This window comes from Crocodylus porosus, unplaced genomic scaffold, assembly GCF_001723895.1.
Source record: "Crocodylus porosus isolate Cpor-Errol unplaced genomic scaffold, CroPor_comp1, whole genome shotgun sequence".
Lineage (NCBI taxonomy): Eukaryota > Metazoa > Chordata > Crocodylia > Crocodylidae > Crocodylus > Crocodylus porosus.
The window spans coordinates 966,360-990,418 of record NW_017728949.1 but is presented as its reverse complement, the minus strand read 5'-3'; the positions used below and the strand labels follow the sequence as shown (position 1 = coordinate 990,418).

Sequence of the window (24,059 nt, the reverse complement as noted above, 5' to 3'; positions counted from 1 at the left end):
TGTGCTACAAATGCTCCCTACTGCTGATAGGAACTTGCACTTAAAGAGTATTCATCATTAGTCTGGCTGCCTGTGCTGCTGACACCCATTGTCAGTAATGGGTAATTTTCCTAGTGTACACAAAGCTTAAGTGACAGATTAATTTGATACCAGTAGCTCTAGCACTCTCCTTCTGTGATGAGATTTTCTGCCTTTAAAAAGATGGCTATTTCCTTGGAATGATGTTTGCTCATTAAGACAGCACTACACATTCATTTTCAAATAGCAGTGTGGGCTAATGTTTCTTTCTGTCCCAAAAGGGCATGAACATCAATCAATATTCTCCTGAAGTACTGCCTTTAGTGGTTCAAAAAAAAAAAAAATCCTGCTCTTTTACCCATCATGAATGTCATACATATGTAAATCCATCAGTCTGGTTAACCAAAGTCTGTCCCATACAAGTTACACCCTTTACACTAGAGGTGCAATTTTAAATAGATTAACTCAGCTAGTATAATCCCCTCGTGTTGACATGACTTTTACTGCAGTCTACGCTTTTGAAACTTGTATTTACATGTTACCTGGGCCTGGCTAGAAGCCCTGGAAGGTAACACTGATTAAAAAGAAAGAAAGGGAAAAATGTAAGGTTAAAAGACTGATATCAAAATGGGAACTCTGAAGTCCAAAATTTCACAGTACTCAACTCTTCCCACACATCCTGTTCATTGAGGAGAAGAAGAGGAAGGGAAAGCAGGGTGCACAATACAGGCTGAGTGACAGCCTGTAGAACTGTGCAGCTGCCAGGTCCCACTCCCTGGTCCCAAATGGTTTTGGACTTGGGGAAGGAAGGAGAGGGGCAGCACCAATGTCTTTCCAATCTGGTCAGGGAGGAGTGGAAAGAGAGACGGTAATGTCTCTGGAGAATCAGAATCTAGCAGTGAGGAGATAGGGAGCCTCCACCACCGGTGCCAGGCTCTTCAGGGCTGGGCCCTTGACCTCTCCTCTCCAGTGAGAGGGGGAGTAGAGAGGTAGATGGGACAGAGGCTGGATAGCTGGATGGTGGCAGCAGGGGTGGGGGGAACTTCTGCTGCTCCAAAGGAGTGAATTTAAAACATCCCACCTGGGGGTGGGGAAGGGTACCACAAGGGCTGTGCACTCCATCTCCTAGTTGAAACAATTCCTTCTGTAAATGTTTCCAAGTCCTTTCACTTGGAAACATTTAAAAAAAAGCTTCTTGTCCACACCTTTATGCTAACATTTGCATGGTGAGCTCAAAACGTGCGTCTAGTTATAAAAATGTTGCCTCTTTTCTGATTAGGCAGATGTCCCAGAACTTGTGTTTTTTAACAAAGAAAATCCAAGAGGTATGAACTATTGAATGATTTCTCCTTAATCCCTGATATTCAGATGGTGATATCAACTGGCATTAAAATCTTTCGCTGAAACGTGTTTGGAGGAAGCTTTGTTTGCAATAAAACTTAAATGTCACCTGCATTGTTATGAACAGCAAAAAATAGAACATTTGTCAATTCCTCTTGCACCAAATACATTCGATCTCTTGATTGTGATTTGTCTTTCCTCTGAAGCAGCAATTAATGTGGGCTGTTATGTTTAAGGATACGGCTCACCAACACACTTAAAAATAATTCTGTTAAATTAGAATTCTACTTCTAATAATAATTCTAAATTAACATTAAAGAGGAGTCAGTTAAACAGTACACTTCATAATACTTTTTCTTTCATGATTTCTACAATGCATAAGCAGCCATTTCGAGGCATTCTAGTTCAGTGCTTCCCAAACTTTTCCTCAGCATGACCCCATTTATGGTCCCATTTCCTCAGCATGGCTGCTCACTCCCAAACCATGGCCCCCACCCCTTGCGACCGCATCCACTGATGTTGCGACCCCATTTGGGGGTCTCAACCCAGTTTGGAAACTGCTGTTCCAGTTTGAGGCCACCCTTAATGCACGTTGCCTAACACAGTATCAAGAACAGTTTTTTCTGTTTTCGTGTGGTATTGTTGGGGGTTTTTTTTTAAAACAAACTTGTTATCCAAATCATCTCCTGCCTATATCAGCTGTGTAGGTATGCTGCTTGAAATGGTCATTTGTGAAGTGTACGTGGGGTCATTTTTAAAACAGAATCAAGGCTACACATTTTTCTGACTCCCTTGAAGCACTGACCAGCAAGAGGCATGACAGCATTGTGGTTAAGGTCTGAACTAGGCCTCAGTGACTTAGGCCAGCTCCTGGCTCTACCAAGAGACCACTGTGCTTCAACACCCCCACTTTAAAGTGAGAACTTCCTTCCTAACTTATTTCTTGTCTATGTTGATTGCAAGCACTTTGCATCAAGAACCATCTTATAGTTCATAGAATCATAGAAAATAGGGTTGGAGGGGACCTCAGGAGGTCATCTAGTTCAACCCCCTGCTCAAAGCAGGACCAGCACCAACTAGATCATCCCAGCTTTACATATGAAGCAAGAGTTGTGTGGCGAGGTAATATCTTTTATTGGACCAAACTACAGCTGGGAGAGACAAAAGACAAGCTTTTGGGCTTCAAAATGCCCGTCAGCAGGTCTGGAAAACAAACAAACAGTCATAGTCTAAGCTTAGTGCAAGTTAGAACAACTGTTTAACTTCATTATGATGGTGAATTTGACCACCTGAAAGGTTAAGTGGGCTGTTATCACCCAGGGTGGGAAGATGTTGGCAGGGGAAGAGGTAAGAGATCACTTAAGGGCCATAAAGCCAATGTCTCTGTTTTCTGGTGTCCAGTCAAGCTATGATTTTCTCTCCCAGGCCCATCTTCTGAGGATATTGTGTAAGCTTCCTTTGAGGGCAAAGTCCTCAAAATAATTCTGATTCAGTTTAAAAAAAAAACAACCCACCCCATATGGATTTCTAAAATGACCATTTCAAGTAACCTGTTTATATTTTCAGTGTTGACAGGTGGTACTTTAGTTAAAAGACATCTAAAAACTGATATAAAGCATGTAGTATAATGCAATCTTAATCTCAGTTAGCACTTCTCCATGCTATGGCAATTCAATCAGCCAAAGTAAGATGGGTAAAAGAAATATTTTCCAGACTAAAGTTGTCTCTACAGCACCAAGTAAACTCTCATTCCAAATTACCATTTTAAATAGCTGTTGGAATCTACAGATTTGTTTCATATATATTTCAAATAATTTAAAGTACTGGTAAATAATATGAATGAAAAAAAAAATGAACTTATCCAATCTTTTCTGCTGTCACAACCAACTCTAGCTTGCCAAGAATCGAATGCTTTTGCTTACCTGGAACATTCTACTGATTGTTCATAATGGGTAAGGATATTTAGATATGGATCTTGCTTAAAGCCTTGAAAACAACTTGCTATAATGCTGTACAAAAAAAATGAAGTTACACCTTTCCTAGCTTGGGGAGTGGGGACATACAACAATCTTCTAACTGGACACAATTTCTAGTTATCCAAATCGCTTAGCTCTGTAAACACCTGTTAATGATGCAAGACTTTTGATCAACAGACTCAGCTTCTTCCTAGCCAGTAACAAAGAGCCAAATCTACATGGACTACTTTTAATATCCCAAATCTCTGCTGACTGCTTAACCAGGTTGGTCAAGCACCACCAACCTATCAGTTATTAAAAAAGACCACAAAAAAGCAGAACTTAAAACATAGGGGACAGATTTCTCAGCAGCAGTTTCATGGCTCAGGGAATACCTTCCCATACATTTGTAAGAAGGACCACACATTTAACCACCACCATAACAACTTGTCTAATGCTTTAGTTCAGCTCTTTGGAGAACAAACTGTTTCTGTGGTGTGCGACAAGTTCCTAACACAAAACAACCAATAACTACCATCCCTTGTGCTTTGTCCAACATAAAATAACTGGTAGTTTCTTATTAAACAATCTACCTGTAAGGGAGGGAGAAGAAAACATTTTCACTGAGTTTTTACAAGCTATTCCCATGCAATGATAACACAGTCTAAAATGTTTGGAGAGAATAGATAGATTGAGCCTGGACAGAGTCCTAATAGCCTTTCCAATACTTCTGCATAGAGGTCAGCAACTGCTGTACCTTAGTACTTAAAAAGCTGCTCTCAACTTCTCACCTGGGTGATTTAGAAACTCTAAGGAGGATTTACTCACTGCATGGCTGAATGCTATACATGCAGGGATTTAACAAGCTTTAACTTGCAGGCATCTTTAGTAGATTTATCTTAAGCTTTCTTGGGTATCCCCCAAGTCTACTTCAAGCCCCAATTTAATATGCTGACTTGCATGAAGCTGTGAACTCTAGAACTGTGGGACAGACCTTTGGGCTAGAGAAAGCAAGTGGTAGGAGAACAAGAGCTCATATATGGCTTCTGTTCTCTCTGCTTCCGAGTCAGGTGGCTTCCTCCTCCATGCAGCCTGGATACCATTTGGGAGTTACTGAGAGGAGAAGCAAGACAGTTCCTTTCCCAGTTCTGGTAACTAGCTCTGCTGGAATTTTGTCTTCAGCCTTGAACAAGACAATTTTCAGTCTTATAATCAGGGATCTTGGTTTTCTCCAACTTAAAAAAATCCCAAAATTTTCAGTTAAAAAAAAAAAAGTAACCCCAAATCCGCATTTTGCTGTGATTTGAATGAAACACAACAAACAAACAAACAAACAAACATATAGTGATGTTTCATTTTAATCATGGAAAAATGTGGATTTGGGGTTACTTTTTTTTTAAACTGAAAATTGGGAATCAGACAAAACCAGAATCCCTGCTTATAATTCAACCAAGTACCTTACCATAGGGGCAGCAAAAAGCAGTGGCGATGTGTAGGGGGTGCACATGCACCCCCACCCCCATGAGTGCTGTTATACCCCCTGACAGGCTGCACTCTGGGCTTAGGCAATGGGCAGGGGTGTCAGGGGGTAGTGCCAATGCTCCCCCTAAAAGCATCAGCCAGGGAGCCGTGCTCTTGGAAGTGGCCGCAGAGAGCAGTTGGTGAGATTGGCCATGGGGTGACCCCCTTAGTCACTGACTGGTCGCTGGGGGGGCATGTGCCCCCCCCCCCCCGACTAAGGTGGCATCAGTTGCCCATGGCAAAAAGGCACAAATCTAGAAACTTATCTTTCCAAGATTTGGGGACTTTGTTCCAAAACATGTAAGCATCTTATTTTCTTGGGGGAAAAAAAAAGTGCCACAGCTTACGAAAGAAGGCATATTTTTTTCCCAACCATCCCTCTGTCAAATGGCTGAAGCATTTTTGCTGACATTTTCCAAAATCATTAGCTTGACACAGCACCATGGAAAATTTCAGACCAAAGAATTAAGACCTTGGCAAAAGATATCAGAAACTGAAAACAGTCTTCTAATGAAAAGGACAAGACAGTCTTAACTATAGGTGTCACTGCCAGCATTGCCTATAATACACATACATAAATTGTATTAATATCATATCACATAATTATACAGGACTACATTAAATTAAATATCTATTGTTCCTTTATGTCCAAAGACTTGGGGAAAAAAAGCGATAAGAACATAGTAATTATGAACTCCAGAATATAAACTGTAAAGCTATGAACTTAATTCAAAGGAACCATCATTAAATTAACCTTGCTTCTTATGTTCCAGAAATGGTATTTAATCTGGAGCTGCTGTGCAAGCTGATCCTTTTTAAAAACTATTTTAAAAAGATTTTGGCATTTATACTAAGGTGGCCATGAAAAACTGTGCACGCCCATAAAAAGAAAAGCTAAATTGAAAGCTCCTTCCATCACTACTTTTTACAACCAGTGAAAATATATCTGCAACTGCACAGGTGTGGAGCATATCAGGTGTGAGATACCACTCTGAAGTCACATTACAGGGTTGTGCAAGGACTGAACAATCAAACTGGATATTTTATTGCCGGATCCACTTTCTTTTCATGGCAACCACCTCCTGACAGGCACCACAAAGAAACCTGACACTTGCCGTCAGGCCTGCAGTGACTTTCAGCTAATACCAGCTTAATGAGGAACCTCTCAAAGACACTCAAGCCATGGGTCAGCTAATCCCTTCCACCGGCAGGATTTTTTACTCTTAGAAAACTGAAACCAGCTGAAGACTAAGATAATATTTCCTTTTATTTTGATTTGTAGACTTTGCTTTGATGGGGGAAGTCCTGGCCTTGAGCTAAATATTTAGGAAGAGAAACTTGCACTGCTTCTCTGCAGAACATCGTGACTATTCACCAGTTATTTCTATTGGCACCACAAAGCAGGGGTGTCTGGTAACCCTGCTTTCCTGTTTGACTGGCAGTGCCGACAGGTGTCATCTGAAAGATTAAATAAGACTAATACTACTGTTTATTCAAGGGAAAACCAAAATCCTTGAAAATATTTGCCAATCATTCTAAATATTTAGGGAATTATCTAGATAACACGGCCAAAATAAAGGACTTTCTAGATTTTGAAACTTTTCATTGTTAAACCAATGTGAAAAAATGCATATAAGTAAGAAAATTCTATCATTACCTGACATAAATAATATTCTTACCTTTTTTCTCTTTTTAAGGGAAGACCTAAACTACACACAAATCTATACTGGATACATGGCAAAACCACGGCTTTGGGTAACTGAGCATCTGCTTTACGGCATGCCTAGCACAAAGGGAAGCCAAAGGGGAATTATTTATGAATTCTATAAGGACACAGGAGCTGTAGGGTCATCAATGGATGGAAAACGTCAGTAACTGAACAACTGTTCCCAACACTAGGGTCCTTTTAAAAATAAAGATGCCTAAGGCCATAAGTGCACTTACGTATGTTTGGGGAAAAGAGTCTGGTTGCATTCAAACACAGCAGTGCAAGAACCAGAACCTAAGAAATTTTGCAGGGTTCCAGAAATGAAGGTACAAGAGCTTCACACTGCAAGATTTCTACTCATAAACTTCAGTGATTTTTAGGGCACAAAATACACATTTAAGTACATCTTAATATTCAGCTGGGCAGAGGGAGCATGTGGGGCTGGTCTTCTGCCATTCAGAAGCTTCATTTCGCCTTTACAGTTTGAATTTACATGAATGCCCAAACATTCCTTTCAAATGAGATATTGATATTCAAATCTCAACAGTTTAATTTTCAATTTTGTTATTGAGCAGTGGCTGGCAGGGCTTGCTCTAAAGTCCCAATTCAAGATGGCAATTCACTGGCAATTGAAAACACCCAAATTCTGTTCTGCCACAACTCCTTTAACTGTGCATGAGCATTTCATATGTACAGACGCATTCGTACTGGAAACATACCATATTTACTCAAATCTAAGATGACCCTGAAGAGAAGATGACCCCTGATAATTACATTCTATATACTGAAAATATATAAATTTGTTATTATTTTCTAGGGTTGGAATCTAATTATTGGAGGTTTGCCTTGAACTTGTCCCCCTTCTACCGCTACAGCAAGGAAAATAAGTCTGGGAGGTCAGGTATTCCTCTTGCTTTCCCATCCCCCCCACAACTTACTTCCCGTACAGCCCCTTGCCCTCTCCTTACTGTCAGATCCTTCTCACCCTGAGCACATGGAAGTGAAGGGCAAATCTGAAAACAATGACCTTGAAATAAACATACTTGTAGCAGTTTTCAAATAGGCAAATAGGTAAATTAAAGGTACCATAGACTTTGTTCATCCAGATTTGATACATTTTTACCTTTTTTGTCATTGGTGCAAGTTTTAGCTAAGGTACTCCATAAACACACTTTTAAGCAGAACTTTTGTACCTACTTCTATATCATACAAACTTGTTCTTTTATATATTAAATTTGTCCATACATACACACAGACAAATATTATATAAATTTCAAGGGCCAGTTCTAAATCAGTTCTAGATTCAATTGTGCAAAGCCCAATAGTCAAAAGTTCTAGAATTTGACTGAGCTATGCATGACATTAGTCCAAAACCAAAGGCTCATGATGTACCATACAGTTCATTGGGCTGGGCTACAGCGGAGTCAACAGTGCTCAAGCCATGGTGATCCCACAGCTCAGCACTACTCAGTATGTGGATGTACTCCAAATATCAGCCAACAAAGGATCCATGTGCTAATTAGTCCTCCACTCATGACTGGAACTGGACGTTCTCCAAATAAATTCTCCAAAATGCAGATGTGGTACAGGGGAACCTGGTCCATCTCCACCCCACAGAGGGCAGGGCCACACTAATCATATGCGACAGGCTGAGAGAGAGAGCCACAGAGGGATTCTGGGTAAACTGTTTGAGGTCCTGTTTGGTGATGTTTGCCAGATATTTAAGGTTGGTGAAGATTCGTTATCCTAGCTAGCTACTGTGTTACACAATCGATCATGATTCATTCAGGGACCAGCTCAATGCACAGTAGCTAGCTGGGATTCCAAGTTAATGAGCAAGGATTAACACCTACAAAACCACAAACTAAGGACAGGAAAGAATCAATACAGAGCCAGGAACTGCTTTTGCCCCAAGACAGACGCAGTCAGTTACACAAGCACCTACGTCATAAGTTTTACCTGTCAGCAGCTAGGTAGGGGCACAGGGCCCCAGAACCCCCCTGCACTTATCTCCTTAAAAGCTGGCAGGCTTTGTGGCTGCAGCTTTGTGGCCTAGTAGCCAGGCCTGCGGTAGCTTCCCCCACAGCCCGTGCCCCAAGACAGACACAGTTGCACAAACACCCAAGACGCGAGTTTCACCCGTCAGCAGCTAGAGGTGCAGGGCCCCAGAATCCAGAAGCCCCTGCACCTATCTCCTTGAAAGGTGGCAGGCTTTGTGGTCTCAGCAGGGGCTATCAGGCCTGCAGCTTTTATCCTGCTGCGCCTTAACACACACAGTGTCACCCATGTTATCAGTTTTGCTTTTCTGCAGCTTGAGGTACAGTTTCCCCCAAACCCTTGCACCCATCTCCTTGAAACTTGGCAGGCTTTGTGGCCTCTACAGGGGCTAGTATGCCTGCAGTTTTGATCCCACTGTGGCTTAACACATACATATAACATGAGTTTTGCTTTCAAGAATTTGGGGTACAGTTTCCCCCAAACTCCTATACCAATCTCCTTGAAACTTGGTAGACTTCATGCCCTCAGAAGGGGCTACCACTCCTGCATGTTTCATCCAGATCACACCAGAAATGACAACGTTATAAGCTGTTTTATCCTTCCCCATTATATCCTCTGAGCAAAACGTTTTGACTTGCATTGTTTTGTTTCAAGGCTGTTTTGACTATATCTGTTCCATTTCAATTTTGCTGTTTCAACGGGTCAAAACAGCATCAAAACAAAACTGGTGGCCAAATTTCACACAGCCCTACTGGCTACATGTCTGACACCCATGCTCTAGCATCCCCCAGCTACTGGCCTGAGCCACTGCAGGCATGTAACAGCCGTCCAGTTGTTTCTCAGTTTAATCTCTGCATCTTAGATAGACCTGCAAAGACTGAATTGATTCATCTTGGACTTTTTGACTGTCTGTCTGTACTTAGCCCACAAGTTTTCTTAGCCTGGTACAGGAAATACCATGATCACCACAACTCTTGTAAGCTAAGAAGTAGTTTTCTCACAGTGAAGCCTGCCCCTTTCACTCTGGCCATGCTGACCCCTGAAAGTTTCCCCAGATGCAGAAAACTGAACTACACAATTTTGTGACAATGGGGGGCTGCTTTCCTGCTTTCTGCCTCACCTTTTGGCTAAGAGTAAGTAAGATTAGGGGGCATCCAAACCCCAAGGTCACTGGGCTTGCACATAGAATGTCTGCCACAGGTTTGAGGAGTATCCGAAGCCTCAGACTGATGAGTCTGGGAAGGAGGATGCTTGTATGGTGTTAAAGCCACAAGGACTTGAAAAACTGAGCTCTGCTCAGTTCAAACTTGGAACTTGATCATTGGGCTCTGCCCAATAGGATTCAGAACTGATTTAGTCCACAAAACAAACAAAAGCAAAAAAATTGTGGTAGATTCCCATCAGCAGTTTCTCAGCCTCCAGGGCTAAGATCAAGCAATCAGCTAAAAGCCTGACCAATGCCTTAAGGGCAGAGAGAGGGATTGATGGGGTGTAAGGAGTGAAGCCCAAAACAAGGGTGGCAAGTAACCAGGCAAGTACCCAGGAGGTGGAAAGTGAGATAAAAAAGTGGAAAATTAAGTCTAGAGACAAATGAAGAGTGGAGAAGCAGAGAAGAAAGATGACACAGGTGAGAGCAACAGCAGAAACAGCAACAATGTCAGATACAGTGGCAAAGAAGGTGATAGGGAGAGGAACAAGGCCAGAGGCAATAGAGGAGAAGAGGAGAAAAGAAGATAGAACATGAACAGCAGGAGAAGGTACACTGGATGAGAGGCAAAAAGCAGCAGAAGCACAACAGAATGCCAGCCCACCAGGAACGGCACAACAGGAAGACACTGAAGATGCACTGAGAGATGTCAGGGGGGATCAGAGTTTGAGGATAAAAATCGGTATCAACTGGTGACAGGATGCAGATGGGATCGGCGATGAACAGATATGAGTTCATATAAAAGGTACTGTTTAAGATACTGGAGGTGCAGGCAGAACATCTCACCAGTCTGACTGCTTTCCCAAACAGAAAGACTTAGGAGTTTACTTACTGAAATGGTGAAGGGTAAGAACATTTCTGGAAGAAACATGCAGAGGAATGTGGAAGGGAAGAATTAAGAGGGATAAATTTTATAGCAGGGGAAAAGTCATGGGAACAAGCGATTATAGTAAGAACGTATATGGATTTATTAGAGGTAGAAGACATAAAAAGGTGGATGGAATTGAATTTGCGAAGAGTAATGTGTGTACAGAAGGTATGAGATAATACGGTATATGGATGGGTCTTGGAGGGCACAAGTTATGTTGAGAGCAAACAAGTGGAGCCCAGGTCGGGTGCAGCACCTCCCATCTGTGATCCAGCTGAGGCCACACCAGGGATTTATAATGAACCACGAGCAACCAAAGCAATGTAGCAAAGTGACAAGGAAAGGCACTTGTCCACACATGGTGGTCTCCTCATAGTGTGTTACAAATGTGAAGGGAAGGGGCATAGAGCTGTAGAGTGCCAGGAATCCCTAAAATGCAGTAGGTGTTGGGGGGCAGGACACCTATTCCACAGGTGTCCCAAACCCTATGAAAGCAAGGTATGTAGAAAAAAATATTTCAAGCTGTGTTTATGCTAGAATTGCTCATTTTCCAAATCAGCATTGAATCTTCAGATTTGGATTCAGCTGAATTGAATCAGGACAGTGATCTGAATCAACTAACTGAATTAGTGTCCCCGATTCAAGCCGAATTCAGACTGAATACGGCCCATCTTGTACACCCCTAATAGAGAAGACTGATGAGAGGGGCAGAGAGTTTCAGACGATTACTGAGGTAATAGTTTTTCATGGGGGTGTATATGAAGGAAAATTGTTCTGTAAAAGTTTAGTATATGTAGTAGTTTTTGCAGTATGAAGTTTTGGTAAAACAAGGATGCTCAATATGTGAAGCTTTGTAAGTGTAGGGAGATAAGTGTGCGTTTTAATAAAAAGGGTAAATAAAAAAACCCAGTTCCCATCAGTATGTTTGCCAAATATGGGCCATGTGTTTTATGGTCATGCTCAGTGTTGGCCACATTTAATCAACTTCATAGTTGGTTTCCATTACTGAGCACATGCTGCTTTGGGCAGTAGTTTAATGACACTGTATATAATGTGGTTTCCTTGTATGCAAATATAAGACAAGGGGCTTTTTTCCCCCTATGCTGACTGGGCGGAAAAACATTGTCCTGTATAGTCAATATAGTAGTATCTGTCAAGTAGAAGAATATTACCCTATCATCCTACATGATACCCCACACCAGTTCCTGTAGTGTGTTGTTTGAATTAGTAGGTTAGGTCTAGTCCTTTCTTTTTTCATGTTCTTGTGACAAGCTATTTAGCAGACTTTGCAGATTTGTTGGACTCTGACAGGCCATGCCGTAAGCACTTCTGCTGTGGCCTCAAACTTGCAACCTCTGGGCTGTTAACTGTGCCTTAGTGCTTGTGCCACCCCAAGCCAGGCCTAGTTAAAGTGTTAGAAAGGGTTAATATATCAAAATGTACAATGTACCAAGCCATGAAGGAGAGCTGCCTTAAAAAGCAAACAACAAAAAAAACCAAACCCCAAATAACCAAGAACTAATCAAGCTGCTATGGTTAAGTTGGTACTGAACAGGAACGTAATAAAAAAATTAAATTAATGATGTGTCAACATGTAGAATGTGTAAACAGTTTGGGTATTGAAAAGATGCATGCTTGGCACATAATTAATATGCTAATTGGCTAGTACATGCATAATCAGAAAATGTATCTCCACAACTGAATGAGTATTAATGTGTGATTGGATTATTCAAGGAATGATGCATGTATATAAAATGCTGGATTTTGAAGGACTTTGGATCTCCGTAGCTTATACCTCTCCCCTCCGTCAATCAGTCTGATCACCTGACAGATAATAAAGAAAGGCTACTATGGGTTATTATACTCAGTGTGCTTAGTCAAACTATGCAGACGTGGAACTGGGACTGTTTCTGGAAATTGCAACACAATGTGCCAACTCTGCTCGTTACAAATGCTTTGTTTGGTATATTCTAGAGCCGTATTCAACAAAGCTACATAGTCACCCAGCTAATGTCAGAAACTTAAGGGGCTGATGAACACAGGTTAGGGAGCACAGCAGGAAGTTTCAAGGCACATGTAGCTGAAAGAAAGGAGAAGCAAAGACGCAACAGATTGCCTGAACTTCTCTTCAGGAGGTCTAGAAGAGTCTGTAACATTTTACTCCCCCTGCCTTCTGGATATTCATGGAAATGAGCTATGGATGCTGGGGTGTGAATACAAAGCAAAGAGTACTGGGGGGGAGGGGCAATGAAGCAAAGGTATGGTACTCTGCGCTATCTTTGAGGGTTAATCCACTGGACCTCCTTCTCTTCAGCCAGCCAGGAATACAGAACAGTTTGGGAGGGTGTATTCCATGGTTTCATAGTTTCTAGGGTCAGAAGGGACCTGAGCAGATCATCAAGTCCAACCCCCTGCCATGGCAGGAAAGAGTACTGGGGTCAAAGGACCCCGGCGAGGTGTTCTGTGTGGCCACTGCTTCTGGTAGAGGAAGAGAAATCTCCGTAAAGTCTAATTTTAAAGAGAAAGCTAGTGCTAAACAAATTAGATCTTTACTAAAAGAAGCACTGACCGGTTCAGAGGACAAAGGGTCAAAACGTCACTCTGTGAGGAAAATGTTCCCTTCTCAGTTTTTTTAGCATACTAAAAGGTTCCTTATATACAAATTGGCATTTTCATACAATGTATTCTCAAGCAGGGCTACTACTTGCTCTCAAGCTTTGTACAGCCATACAGGTTCAGGTGGCAGGAGGTTTAAAAATACAAGACCTGAGCTCAACAAGAAAAAATGTCTTTTGTCATGAAATGGAGGCACTATACCACCACACTACCACCACCATGTCCCAGGGCACTCTCCAGTCCAACTTACAAAGCAAAACTCAAACTGAAGCGAGAGAGATGAAAAATAAGGTTAGCCTCAAAACATCAGAAGACCAGAATGGAAAGAACAGGCCAAATTCAAAAGACAATACATATATAGCAGTAGGTTTGCCTTAACATAAGAACTTTCATAGTGGAACCTTTGGCAATGAGTTCCACATGTTTAATTACTCACTACATGAAAAAAGATTTCTTATATCAGATGTAATGGTCCACGAAACTTTAGAACACGGACCAGCACACGATCCAAGTACAAATCCACTACTGCACACAGAACTAGACTGACAGATTTCTAACAAAATAAACAAGAATGGTTAAATTATTAAACGGATGGTATTACTGCAGATTATGTCCTTGTATAATAAGAATTCCTCTAGTATGAAGGCTGAGTGATGAGCTAGCTATGGCTTTTTAGGCTTCGTTAACACAGTCAGTTTCCTGATTTGGGTATATGGGTATGTCTCTAGTGCATTCATGACCTGACCAAAATTCTTGTATACGCACCCAAACTAGCATCAAAACTAGTTGGTTTGGGTACCAGTCACACAGTCCACAGCAACATAGAACTCAGCTTAGTTTAATCATGTAAGTATTTACTCTGCTTCTTGGACAGGATTTGCATTAGGGTGTAGATGGACTCTACATATGGAGACAACACTTTACATGGAAGTAGAGACACAAAAGTTTAAAAATCAAGAGCAGAATGATTATTCATAGGACAAAAACAAGAACTGAAGAACTGATTAATTCAATGCAGGTAAAAATTAAGGACCAGACCCTGAGAAGAGCAGGTAATCTGTAATTCACATTCAGAATGTATGTTCATTAATCTCTGGCACAGACCTCAAATATACATCTTTTGGCAGGCAGATGCCCAAAATACTTAGTACTGGCTAGTGAACTATCTTGGGGGCTCTCACTGTTTGGATGCCCTGTTATAGATATAAAAATAATTGCTGCTTCTGCCTGAACATGGCATAGTAAATTAACACTGTTACATAGAGACATCAGCATCAAGGATCTTTAAAGAATTCATGGATCTGATGAACTGAACTGAAAATTAAATGGACAACTGACCTCTTGAAGTGGTTTGCTAGGACTCCAACCAGCTCTCCGATACAACTTGCGTTAGTCGGCTGTTGGTTGAAGAGGCAGACAATGAGGTCTTTGTTGTCTTTTGTGTGGAACACCACAAGCTGGTCCTTTCCATTGGAGACACTCAATCCTATCAACTTCAGAAAGAAAACACAGATTACTATTTTACATATTTAAGTATTGTCCTAACCGCTCTGTACTATCAGCAGAATAGAGTAGATTATCTACTATTATTTCTATCTTTAAAATCTATGACTTACTACAGTACACTATCCCAAGACTTCAGTACTAGCTATAAAAGGGATCACAAAGCTCTATGGCAAAGGTTAGTAGGCAGAGCATTCAGCTTCTGAAAGCCCCCCAAAAATTAAGACAGAGGAAGAGATTGAAACTGTGAATTATCCTGGAAGCCAAGTGTCCAGAAAGAATGTAGTAAACTCCTGAGTTTTTATCGACTCTTTATCTGTAAAATTATTATTCGTAGTAGTAGTAGTAGTAGTATGTATAAACATTACCACAGTAACAGTGTTCATAGGTACAAGTAGTGTGACATAAGCAAGTCACATACTCCTCAAAGCATACCAGTCTTACTGTGGACCAGGGGCCTGTTGTGCTAGGCAGCGTCATGTGCCCCCACTGCCACTTCCAAGAACAAATAGGTTAAGAATGGAGAAGCCTTCTTCTGATTGCTGTAGGGGTGATGGCTACCAATAATTTCTGAAAGGATGTCATTGCAGCAGGTGGCAGTTGTACCAGCATTTGTTTTTCCTTTCCAAAGGAATCCAGCAGCAGAATGTGCTGTGATGTGGTGTGATGGAGAAAATGTGTTTTCTTTCAGCTTAACGATCAAACATAGCCCTCAGGAAGGATCAATGAGCAAAAACTAATAACAAAATTAACTAGGTAACCATCTTGATGCAGAACTTAAGGTTGAGAACCAGTGATACAGATTTAGATATAGTGCAAATATTTGTATGGAGATTATACACACATTTGGCCTCTTGATTACATACAGGAATGTCAGTGAATGCCTTATTCATATCACATACACACACAATCTGTATCTCTCTACATAAAAAGATCTAGACTATATAAAATATATATAATCTCTCTTTTTACCGTTAGATAAACAATGAAATTACTACAGGTAACCAAGAGGCCTACTGTCTCCAAGATGTAAAGACATTGCAAGGTGGGGAAGGGGGGAAAGAGGGGCACACAGGAAGGGGGTGGACAAACAGAGAATAATAATAATAGAAAGAAAAGGAAAGGGGAAAAAAAAAAAAAAAAATCAAGAGAGACTCGCTTTTAAGAGGTTGGAATAAAAGACCCCACATACCACAAGAGGAAAATACAGCAGAAGATCTATTTTTCTTTCAATATTTTGCCCCCACAAGCCTATGAGAGACAATGGGCTCCTCTCTAGGACTGTCTGGACAGGCTAAAAATGAGGGACAATTAATCTGGAAATTACAAATTGCCATCTCCTGTGCTAGAATAAATATCAGAACTAATCTAATTGGAGAAGACGTAGAACCCATGGAAGCCTATACTGCATTCAGGGATGATCAGGATCAGTTATAGGTTTAATAGCAATCCCAGACCCACTTTCCACAAAGCAGCATTTCTCAGAATCATACCAATCAGAGACATAACACTGCTGCAGCACCCCACAGAAGTCTGTGCAACAAATACCAGAGTAGCTGCCTCCAAATTTCAGAAATAACTGACAAACAGAATCCCCAACTAATATATCACATACTATGCTACACATGTTCACAGGTGCCCACACCTCCCCAATGTGAGATAGCTCACTGCTGCAATAAAAAAGACTAAGCTTTCAGACTAACTGCACAGACCTATTTTAATATTGCAGATACCCAACAGAGATTTCCTGCTGATGGTAGCTCACCTACAGCACACAATGGAGGCTTTTATTCTCCACTCTACATAATACTTCAAAAAATTATGAAATAATTTAAAACCAGGTTACATTTATACATGGAAATTACTAGCTCTCTGGGTATATGTTCCTTAAAATTAAATTTGCATGCTTAAATAAATATCAGCCTGTGCTCACAAGAGAAATCCATGGATTGTTGCTAGCTGGGCTTTAAATGTGCATCTACTATGAAAAAAAAAAGAATGAAGTACTTGAATTTTAAAAGACTATTTAAAAATTAATAGTTAGCTGAGCTGTGTTAGGAGACCAGTGGCCCTTTAGCAAAAACATTTCTTGTTTTTTCTGCTGCAGTCTGGAAAATGTAGGACTAAATCTTAAAGACTTTATAAAAAAGGAAATGAAGGCATCTCCAACTGGAATGGTTTCAGAAAGTACAAGGAATAGTCATTCTGTTTTCCTGGGTATTAGCTTTTCCTGAAGATCAGAAAAATAAACTCCCCAAAGACCATCCTTTGTCTTATCCAGGTTTCTATTGTGAAAGGTGGTCAGAAGTGATTCTTCCATTGCTCAGTCAATCCCCTTTAAACTCCCCCCTACCATTTCAAATGATCAGCTTCTCCCTCTGCAGATAATCACAAAATGAACGCTGCCTTTAAAAAACAAATACATAAATAAAATTCACTTTGAATGTTAGAATCTCGAAATAGTGGCAGCAGACTCTAGAAAAAACTGCAAGAGACTAGGTATAAGACACTTATACACCAAAAATCCTTCTAATCTTTCCTATTTCAGAGAGCAGTTTAAATTATGTCTAGTTTTTATAAAACATTTTCTTTAAGGGATATGTGCATGTAAATATAGAGTTAACTTGCCAGCCTACTGAATGCCAGGTTCCACAAACCCAGTTTAAGCAGACAAACACAGTTGCTAAACACAAGCACAAAATTAAAGAGACTTAAAGAGAATAATGCAATACAGATCCAATATAGATGGAATTTGCAATCTGGCACATGTTAAAGGATATTCTATGTCATTACATATAAGCAAAACACTTAAAAGGAGATGGGAAACTACAGGATGGTTTCTTGAGCTAAAAACAAGTTTACGGATGTACCAGACATCAGCTGACTGTCTCCAATGAGATTTCCATGGAAACACCATCCCTAGGGATGTTGCCATGTTGATAGGGTGCTTTAGAAATGGCGATAGTGAGCACTGCTGGCAGGCAGATGAATGTCAGCAGGGTTCACCCCTGGAAACACTGGAATGGCAATGTGTCTTCCAGATGAACACACATCTGTCTAGCAAGGCACATCTACTAATGTCATAAGCACTAAGGCTAGTGTAATTCTTATCCATTTGCTTCTTAAAAACAAACAATCCAAACAATTGCCCCCTCTCCCTTCCACTCCCCCCACCCCCCGAAAAGAAACATCTATATCATTAACTGGCTATTTATGCCATCTCCCTCAGCAAAATATAAACCAGAATAAAAAGCATCCTGTGCTATATGGGGCCATGTGTCCTGAAAGATGAGATCTACAAGTAACAGATCATGACAAACGGCAAATGCTGATTAACAAGGCCCAAAATAATTTTACAGGCAGAGAGCTGATGCGTGTAGCAGGGATTTAATTTAGGGAGTCCCGTAAACTAGAAAACCAGAGCAGTTCACATGTGTGCAAATCAAATGTAACTCTGAATTCCTTTCTTTCCACTCTTATTCTTGCTGCAAGGAGCAGAGTCAGTGATAAATCACTATAGCCTTTAGTCAGGCAGCATGCTTCAGCACGATGATGCAATGTTTCTGGACCAATTTCTAGTGTCCCCACAGGCCACACACTAGGATAAGCACACGGAAAAGAAGAACAGACGGGATGGCAAGTCTTGAAAACCCTACCCTATCTAGACCAGCAGCATTTGGAGGTCTCTGTGCTCTGCTGCATGCTTTCTTTTCTCTTCTCCCTCTTGCAAAATACTTCAGGATCTCTGACAACTGTTTATATCAAGGAGACCATTTAACAGAAGAGCCCTCCTCAGTGGCAGGCTGCTAAAGGGATAATTGCAGATTTACTAGAAAAGCTGATCTTTATCTATTGAAATCTTCAGCATTCAAAAAGCACAAGACCTAGATGCACAGAAATCTTAACTGCTTCATTGCCATGTGAAATTTGAATTAAATCTTGCTGGTATCTCAGCTAATGCTCTAAAGCTTATGCTGCAAGGAAGTCTTCATTCATTCCATATGAATGGATGCTCTATTGTAAGGTCTATAATTACATGTTCTTCACAACCACAGCCTTGTTTTTTGGGCAACTTGTATGCAGACTAATTTGCAACCCTCTTTTTTTTAAACATTAAGTTTCAGAGCAAATACAGTTACGCTCAGGCTACTGGAGCTGTCAGTACCACTGGCATCACTATTACTGAAAGATGTTGTCTGTCTGCTAGAACAATGGAAAACCTCAGCCTTCAAAACTATATGGATGATAAATGTAAAAGGAAAGCAGACACCTATTGGAAAAGAAGGATGACAGTGGTCACAAGTTCTTATTTTCAGTTACTCATGTAGTAAGTGACTTATATTAATCTAACAAGAGAGGTGACAAGCTCACAGCTGCTCACTATGTTAATGAAAATCTGGTTTACGCTTTGTCCAGCAAACAGGTTCATTGCGATACACACAAACAATAAGGGAATCCAGCAACATGCTTTCAGCATAGTTTAAAGTAGATTCCCTGTATATTTTAATCACATAGTTCCTCACACACAACGTGCCTCCAAATATAATATGCACCTTATTTTTGAAAGGCAGAATGAAGATAAAAGATCTTTCTAGTTATGGCTGCATAGAGCATGGACAGAGCCTAATCTTCAGTTGACTGAGCCACCCTTTCCTACATACTCTAAGCCAAATCCCTAGCTAAAGCCAACGACTGGTCTTCATGAGTGAATCTAGGATTTCGCAAAGAATTAAAACATCTATGCTAAACAGCTGAAGTTTTGAAATACAGAGACTAGGAGCAGCTAACAGACAGCAAAATTGCTCCATGAGAGTTTAGCTTGATTAGTGGAACATCAAAACTGTGAAAAAGAGGAAAAACTTTTAACACTTGTACAGTGAGGAACAATGAGCCATTAGTCAATTGACCCAGCTACCTGAACAATAATACCATGGCTGCTGCAGTGTACAGCAAAAATCAAACCAGGGTGCTTTAAACCTCAGGCAGAAAATTAGTGTTCCTGCCTTGAGCCCCCTGACCTAACCCCCACCTCACTCCTCCAGCACTCCCATGGGAGCCAGCTCCAGCCCTTTAAGAAAAAAACAAAACAAAAAACACACGAACCTTGGGACTCATCGCTTATGCCGGCAGGGGGCGATTCTCACTGCCCCATGCCACGTGGGGGGCTCTGCATGAGCCCCCTAAGTCCCAAGGCCCCCTGCAGTAATGGTGAGTCCCAGGGCTTTTCTTGTTTTTTTTTTTCTTAAAGGGCTGGAGCTGGCCTGGGTGGGGCACCTGTAGGACGGCTGGGGGAGCAGGGGGAAGTCAGGGGGCTTGCGGCAGAGCCCCCCATGCAGCATGGGGCAGTGGGGGGAGCAGCAGGGATCACCCCCCTGCCCAATGGCACCCAGTGAGCACTTGGGCTTTCTTTAAAGTACCGTGCTGGAGCAGGGGGGCTGGCAGGAGTCCCCCCATGGTCACCTCCACCTCCCCCAGCCTCCTCCCCTAGTACTTACCAGCTCAGAGTGGCTGCAGCTCCCTACTGCAGCCACCAGGGACTGTCCAAATCAAAGCTCTTTGGAGAGCTTTGAATCGATTCAGACCTTTAAATTGGTCCCATGATTCAATTAGGGTTCAGAGATTCAGCCACCGAATTGGGCCGAATCTCCTTCAAATTGAATCACCACCTAAAGCTTCGCACAGCCCTACTTGTACGGCAGTGACAGTCTCAAAGCAATACAACTGGGCCTTGTCATTTCATTATAATCATTGTGGCTTTACCTCAGGCTGAAATAAATAATTAGAACTGAATCAGCTGAAAAGGGACACTGAGGAGCTAAGAGGCCAGCTCTTCCCAGCCCCCTCCCCACCAGTGGTAATCTGCATCTTTGTCAATGTGAGCTAAGCTTCTGTTAGCCTGGAGGCCAAATACTAGGCTGATTCAGAATTTAGGGGTTTTTTTTATAAGCTTTCTAAAAAAAATTCAAACAATATTGAGGGTCAAGCCAACCCACAAAGGCATAAAAATCCTAAATCAGCCACTCTGACATGCTAACCTCACTTCATGGAGCCATGATGCAGCAGCACACTGCAAGAAAACGATAAAACAGTTTGCAGAGCAAAACATAATGAGTAGGGCTGTGTGAAGCTTCGGGTGGTGATTCAATTTGGAGAAGATTCAGCCGGATTCAGTGGCTGAAATTCCGAATCCAAATCTAGTCAGGGGACCAATTTAAAGGCCCAAATTGATTCAAAGTTCTCTGAATCTTCGGCAAAGATTCTGAGAGCTTTGATGATTCGGGCAGTACCTGGTGGCTGCAGCAGGGAGCTGCAGCCACTCCGAGCTGGTAAGTACTAGGGGCAGGGGAGGAGGAGGCAACTCCTGCCAGCCCCCCTGAACCCCTCCCACTCCCCCAGCCTCCCTGACCTCTGCCCACTGCCCCTCCTCCCCCCATGGATGCCCTGCCTGCCCCAGCTCCTGGCGCTTTAAAAAAAGCCCTGGTGCTCGCCGGGTGCTGCTGGGCAGAGGGCGAGTCCCACTGCCCCCCACTGCATGGGGGGCTCTGCATAAGCCCCCTCCACCCCCAACTCCCCTGGCCCCTGCCTGCCAGGGCTCTGGCCCTTTAGGAAAAATAAAAGCGTTTAGGGGTTTTTTTTTCTTAAAAGGGCTGGAGCTGGCCTGTCCAGGGCACTTGTGGGAGGCCTGGGGGAGCATTGGGGGCGGGGGATGGTTCAGGGGCTCATGCAGAGGCCCCCATGCAACATGGGGCAGCAGGGATCACCCCCCGCCCAGCAGCACCTGCTGAGCCGGGGCTTCTCCCCACCAAGTGCTGGGAGCTGGGGCAGGCGGGGCAGCCATTGCTGAGCTGGGAGACAGTAAGGGGATGGGCCTGGCCTGAAGCAAATACTAGCCACTTCACACAGGTCTAATAATGAGCAGTTTTGCTCCTGACCTTTATGGTGGAATTAGACCAAACAACCACCTTGCAAGGAAATGGCATTGCTCAATTCTCAGGAGGTTAAACACAACTCACTGTAAGTGTCACCTTCACTTAGTAGGTAGAGAAATTGTGCCATGTGTTTATTACCTTACCTGAGTCATGTGTTTAGTACCTTACTCAAGTTCAGAGGGAGTCTGCATTAGAGTCTATGATAAAAAGTCCCAAGCCCTCAGGTTCCAATCCTCATTACTTACATTGTAGAGTGGGATGGTCTTCATCACCTTGTACTGCTTTATGGGGTCCATCTTATAAAGGTGTCGATCAGTGACAAAAATTGCTCTGTCCTCCACCTTGTTAAACCGATTTACCTGTAAAGAAGCAAATTTCCACAGGTATTCAGTCACACAGCTTTGGAGTGCACAAAATGCATGAAAAAAATCCCCACATTACTATATAGCTCTTCTGAAACACCTTTCCTCAGCGCATCTCAAAGCACTTTACAAAGGCAGGCAACATCATCCACACTTAACCATGGGGAAATAGAGACACAGAGATACAAGTATGTTCCCATTTTAAGTAGTTTGGCGCAAGAATGTACTTATTACTCCTTGTGTGTGTTAACTGACTGAGTCCTTATTACCAAAGTAGCCCACTTTCCTGTTGTTCTCAAGACAGTCATATAGCTGTGACATATATAGCTATTACTCATTACTTCTGGTGCCAGAGGTAACAAACACAGACCAGGTACCCGTCTCAAGGTGGTGCCAACTTGCACACACTCTCGAGTGTTACATACCTCTTTATTATGCCATCTCATCCATCTCCTTTAAGGATTCTAGTTATTTTCCTCCTTTCATACAGGAGTTTTTCTAGGCCTCTGGTTATTTTAGGGTCTAGAAAGCATAGTTTTTACAAAGAAAAAAAATCATGCCTCACTAATCAGCTAGAATTCTTTGAATTTGACAATAAAGCAGTGGAGAAAGGAGAATGTGTCAACATAATTTAGACTTTCAGATATTTGAACAAGGTCATTCACAAAAAAATTACTAAAGAAATGAAGTAACAGGGTGAGAAGCAAAGTTTTGTCCTGAATGAAATACTGCATAAAACAGGAAACAGACAGACCAGGAAAATAGTTTTGACAATTTTAATCATGGGGTGGGATGAAAAGAAATGTGGACGCCTCAAGATCATGTACTAAGCTTGGTACTTTTAATAAATAAGTTCAGCAATCTAGGACCGAGGGCCAAAGGGTAGCAAAATCTATGGAAGAAAGTTACTCAGTTTAATGAAAGCCATAGATAGCTGTGAGGAACTTAAACACTTGATGAATGAGTACAATGCGGGGATGACAACTGTCCATGGACAGGCCATAAAAACCAATGCTAAAAATGCCCGCCTGTACAATCTGTAGAAAACCTGAGCCATCCATAAAAAAATTAAGCCACCAGAGCTTGACTGAAGCTCAGTCACCAGAAAGGAGCTGGACACACTGTGGAAGGGCAGGCAGAGTACAGCAGTTCCACCTGGTGTCTGAGCAGAAGTGCAGCACCCAAAGGGACCTCTTGTCAGGGCTTTATGGTCAACCTTCATAGTTCCCTGCCCTTTCCCAGCCATGTGCTACTGCTGCAACCCATCTGCCTGTAATACTGTTCACCTTGCAGACAACAGTTTTTCTTTGGTGTTCTGTGCCTGAAGAGGGGTGGGACCAGTGGGGGCAAGGCAGGGGGAGAGCATGGCATGAGGTGCAGTGAAAGCATCAGTGTGCACGGCTGAATAGAGGATCCCAGGGGTGGGGGAAGCAAGGTGTAAAATCATTGCTGCAGTCAAGCAATGGTGCCAACACAAGAATTATTACTTTTTTTTTTTTTTTTTAAACTGATAAATGTGCAAACTTGTTTGGCTGTCCATAACATTGTATTCTGGTTGGCGTTGAACCCCTAAATGTGAACTCAGCTCTTGTCCATGGTCTGGCAGAAGGGTTAAATTAATATTATGTAAAACAGGGCAGTAAAAAAGTTTGTCTGCCAGTAACACATTTTCAGAATGCTAGTAAAAAAAAAATTGTCTTGGGTTGACAACACTGGTAAAATAATCAAAAACATTCAAAGTTGATCACTGCAAAACAATGCATACTGGAAGGAAAATGCTGCTGCACCTTCAGAATAGCACCAGCCTTACAGACATGGAAACAATTTTTTTAGTGTGCAAGAAAAAAAACAATTGCAGGTTCAGAATGGATTCACACTTCTTCCACTACAGTGCTAGAGCCTCTCATCAGGAGGACAATGCAACCTCTAAGACAAGGCTGTCCAACTTCCAAATGGCTAGGGACCACAGGCCACGTACCACTCCCCCTACCAGTGGGATCCCTGGGTCCTCCCAAATTCACCAGTCACAAGTT

The 24,059-nt window shown here is 42.0% G+C and overlaps 1 protein-coding gene across 1 annotated transcript in view; it reads right to left on the bottom strand.

The window, feature by feature from the left end:
• The window catches only part of MYO1D (myosin ID), a 262,183-nt gene that overhangs the window by 74,469 nt on the left and 163,655 nt on the right, over nt 1-24,059 (bottom strand). The window contains exons 20-21 of the mRNA XM_019554086.1: nt 21,910-22,023; nt 14,571-14,725 (exon numbers count right to left, since the gene is read on the bottom strand). Coding sequence (XP_019409631.1) covers nt 14,571-14,725; nt 21,910-22,023 — 269 coding nt within the window. The remainder of the gene's footprint in view (nt 1-14,570; nt 14,726-21,909; nt 22,024-24,059) is intronic.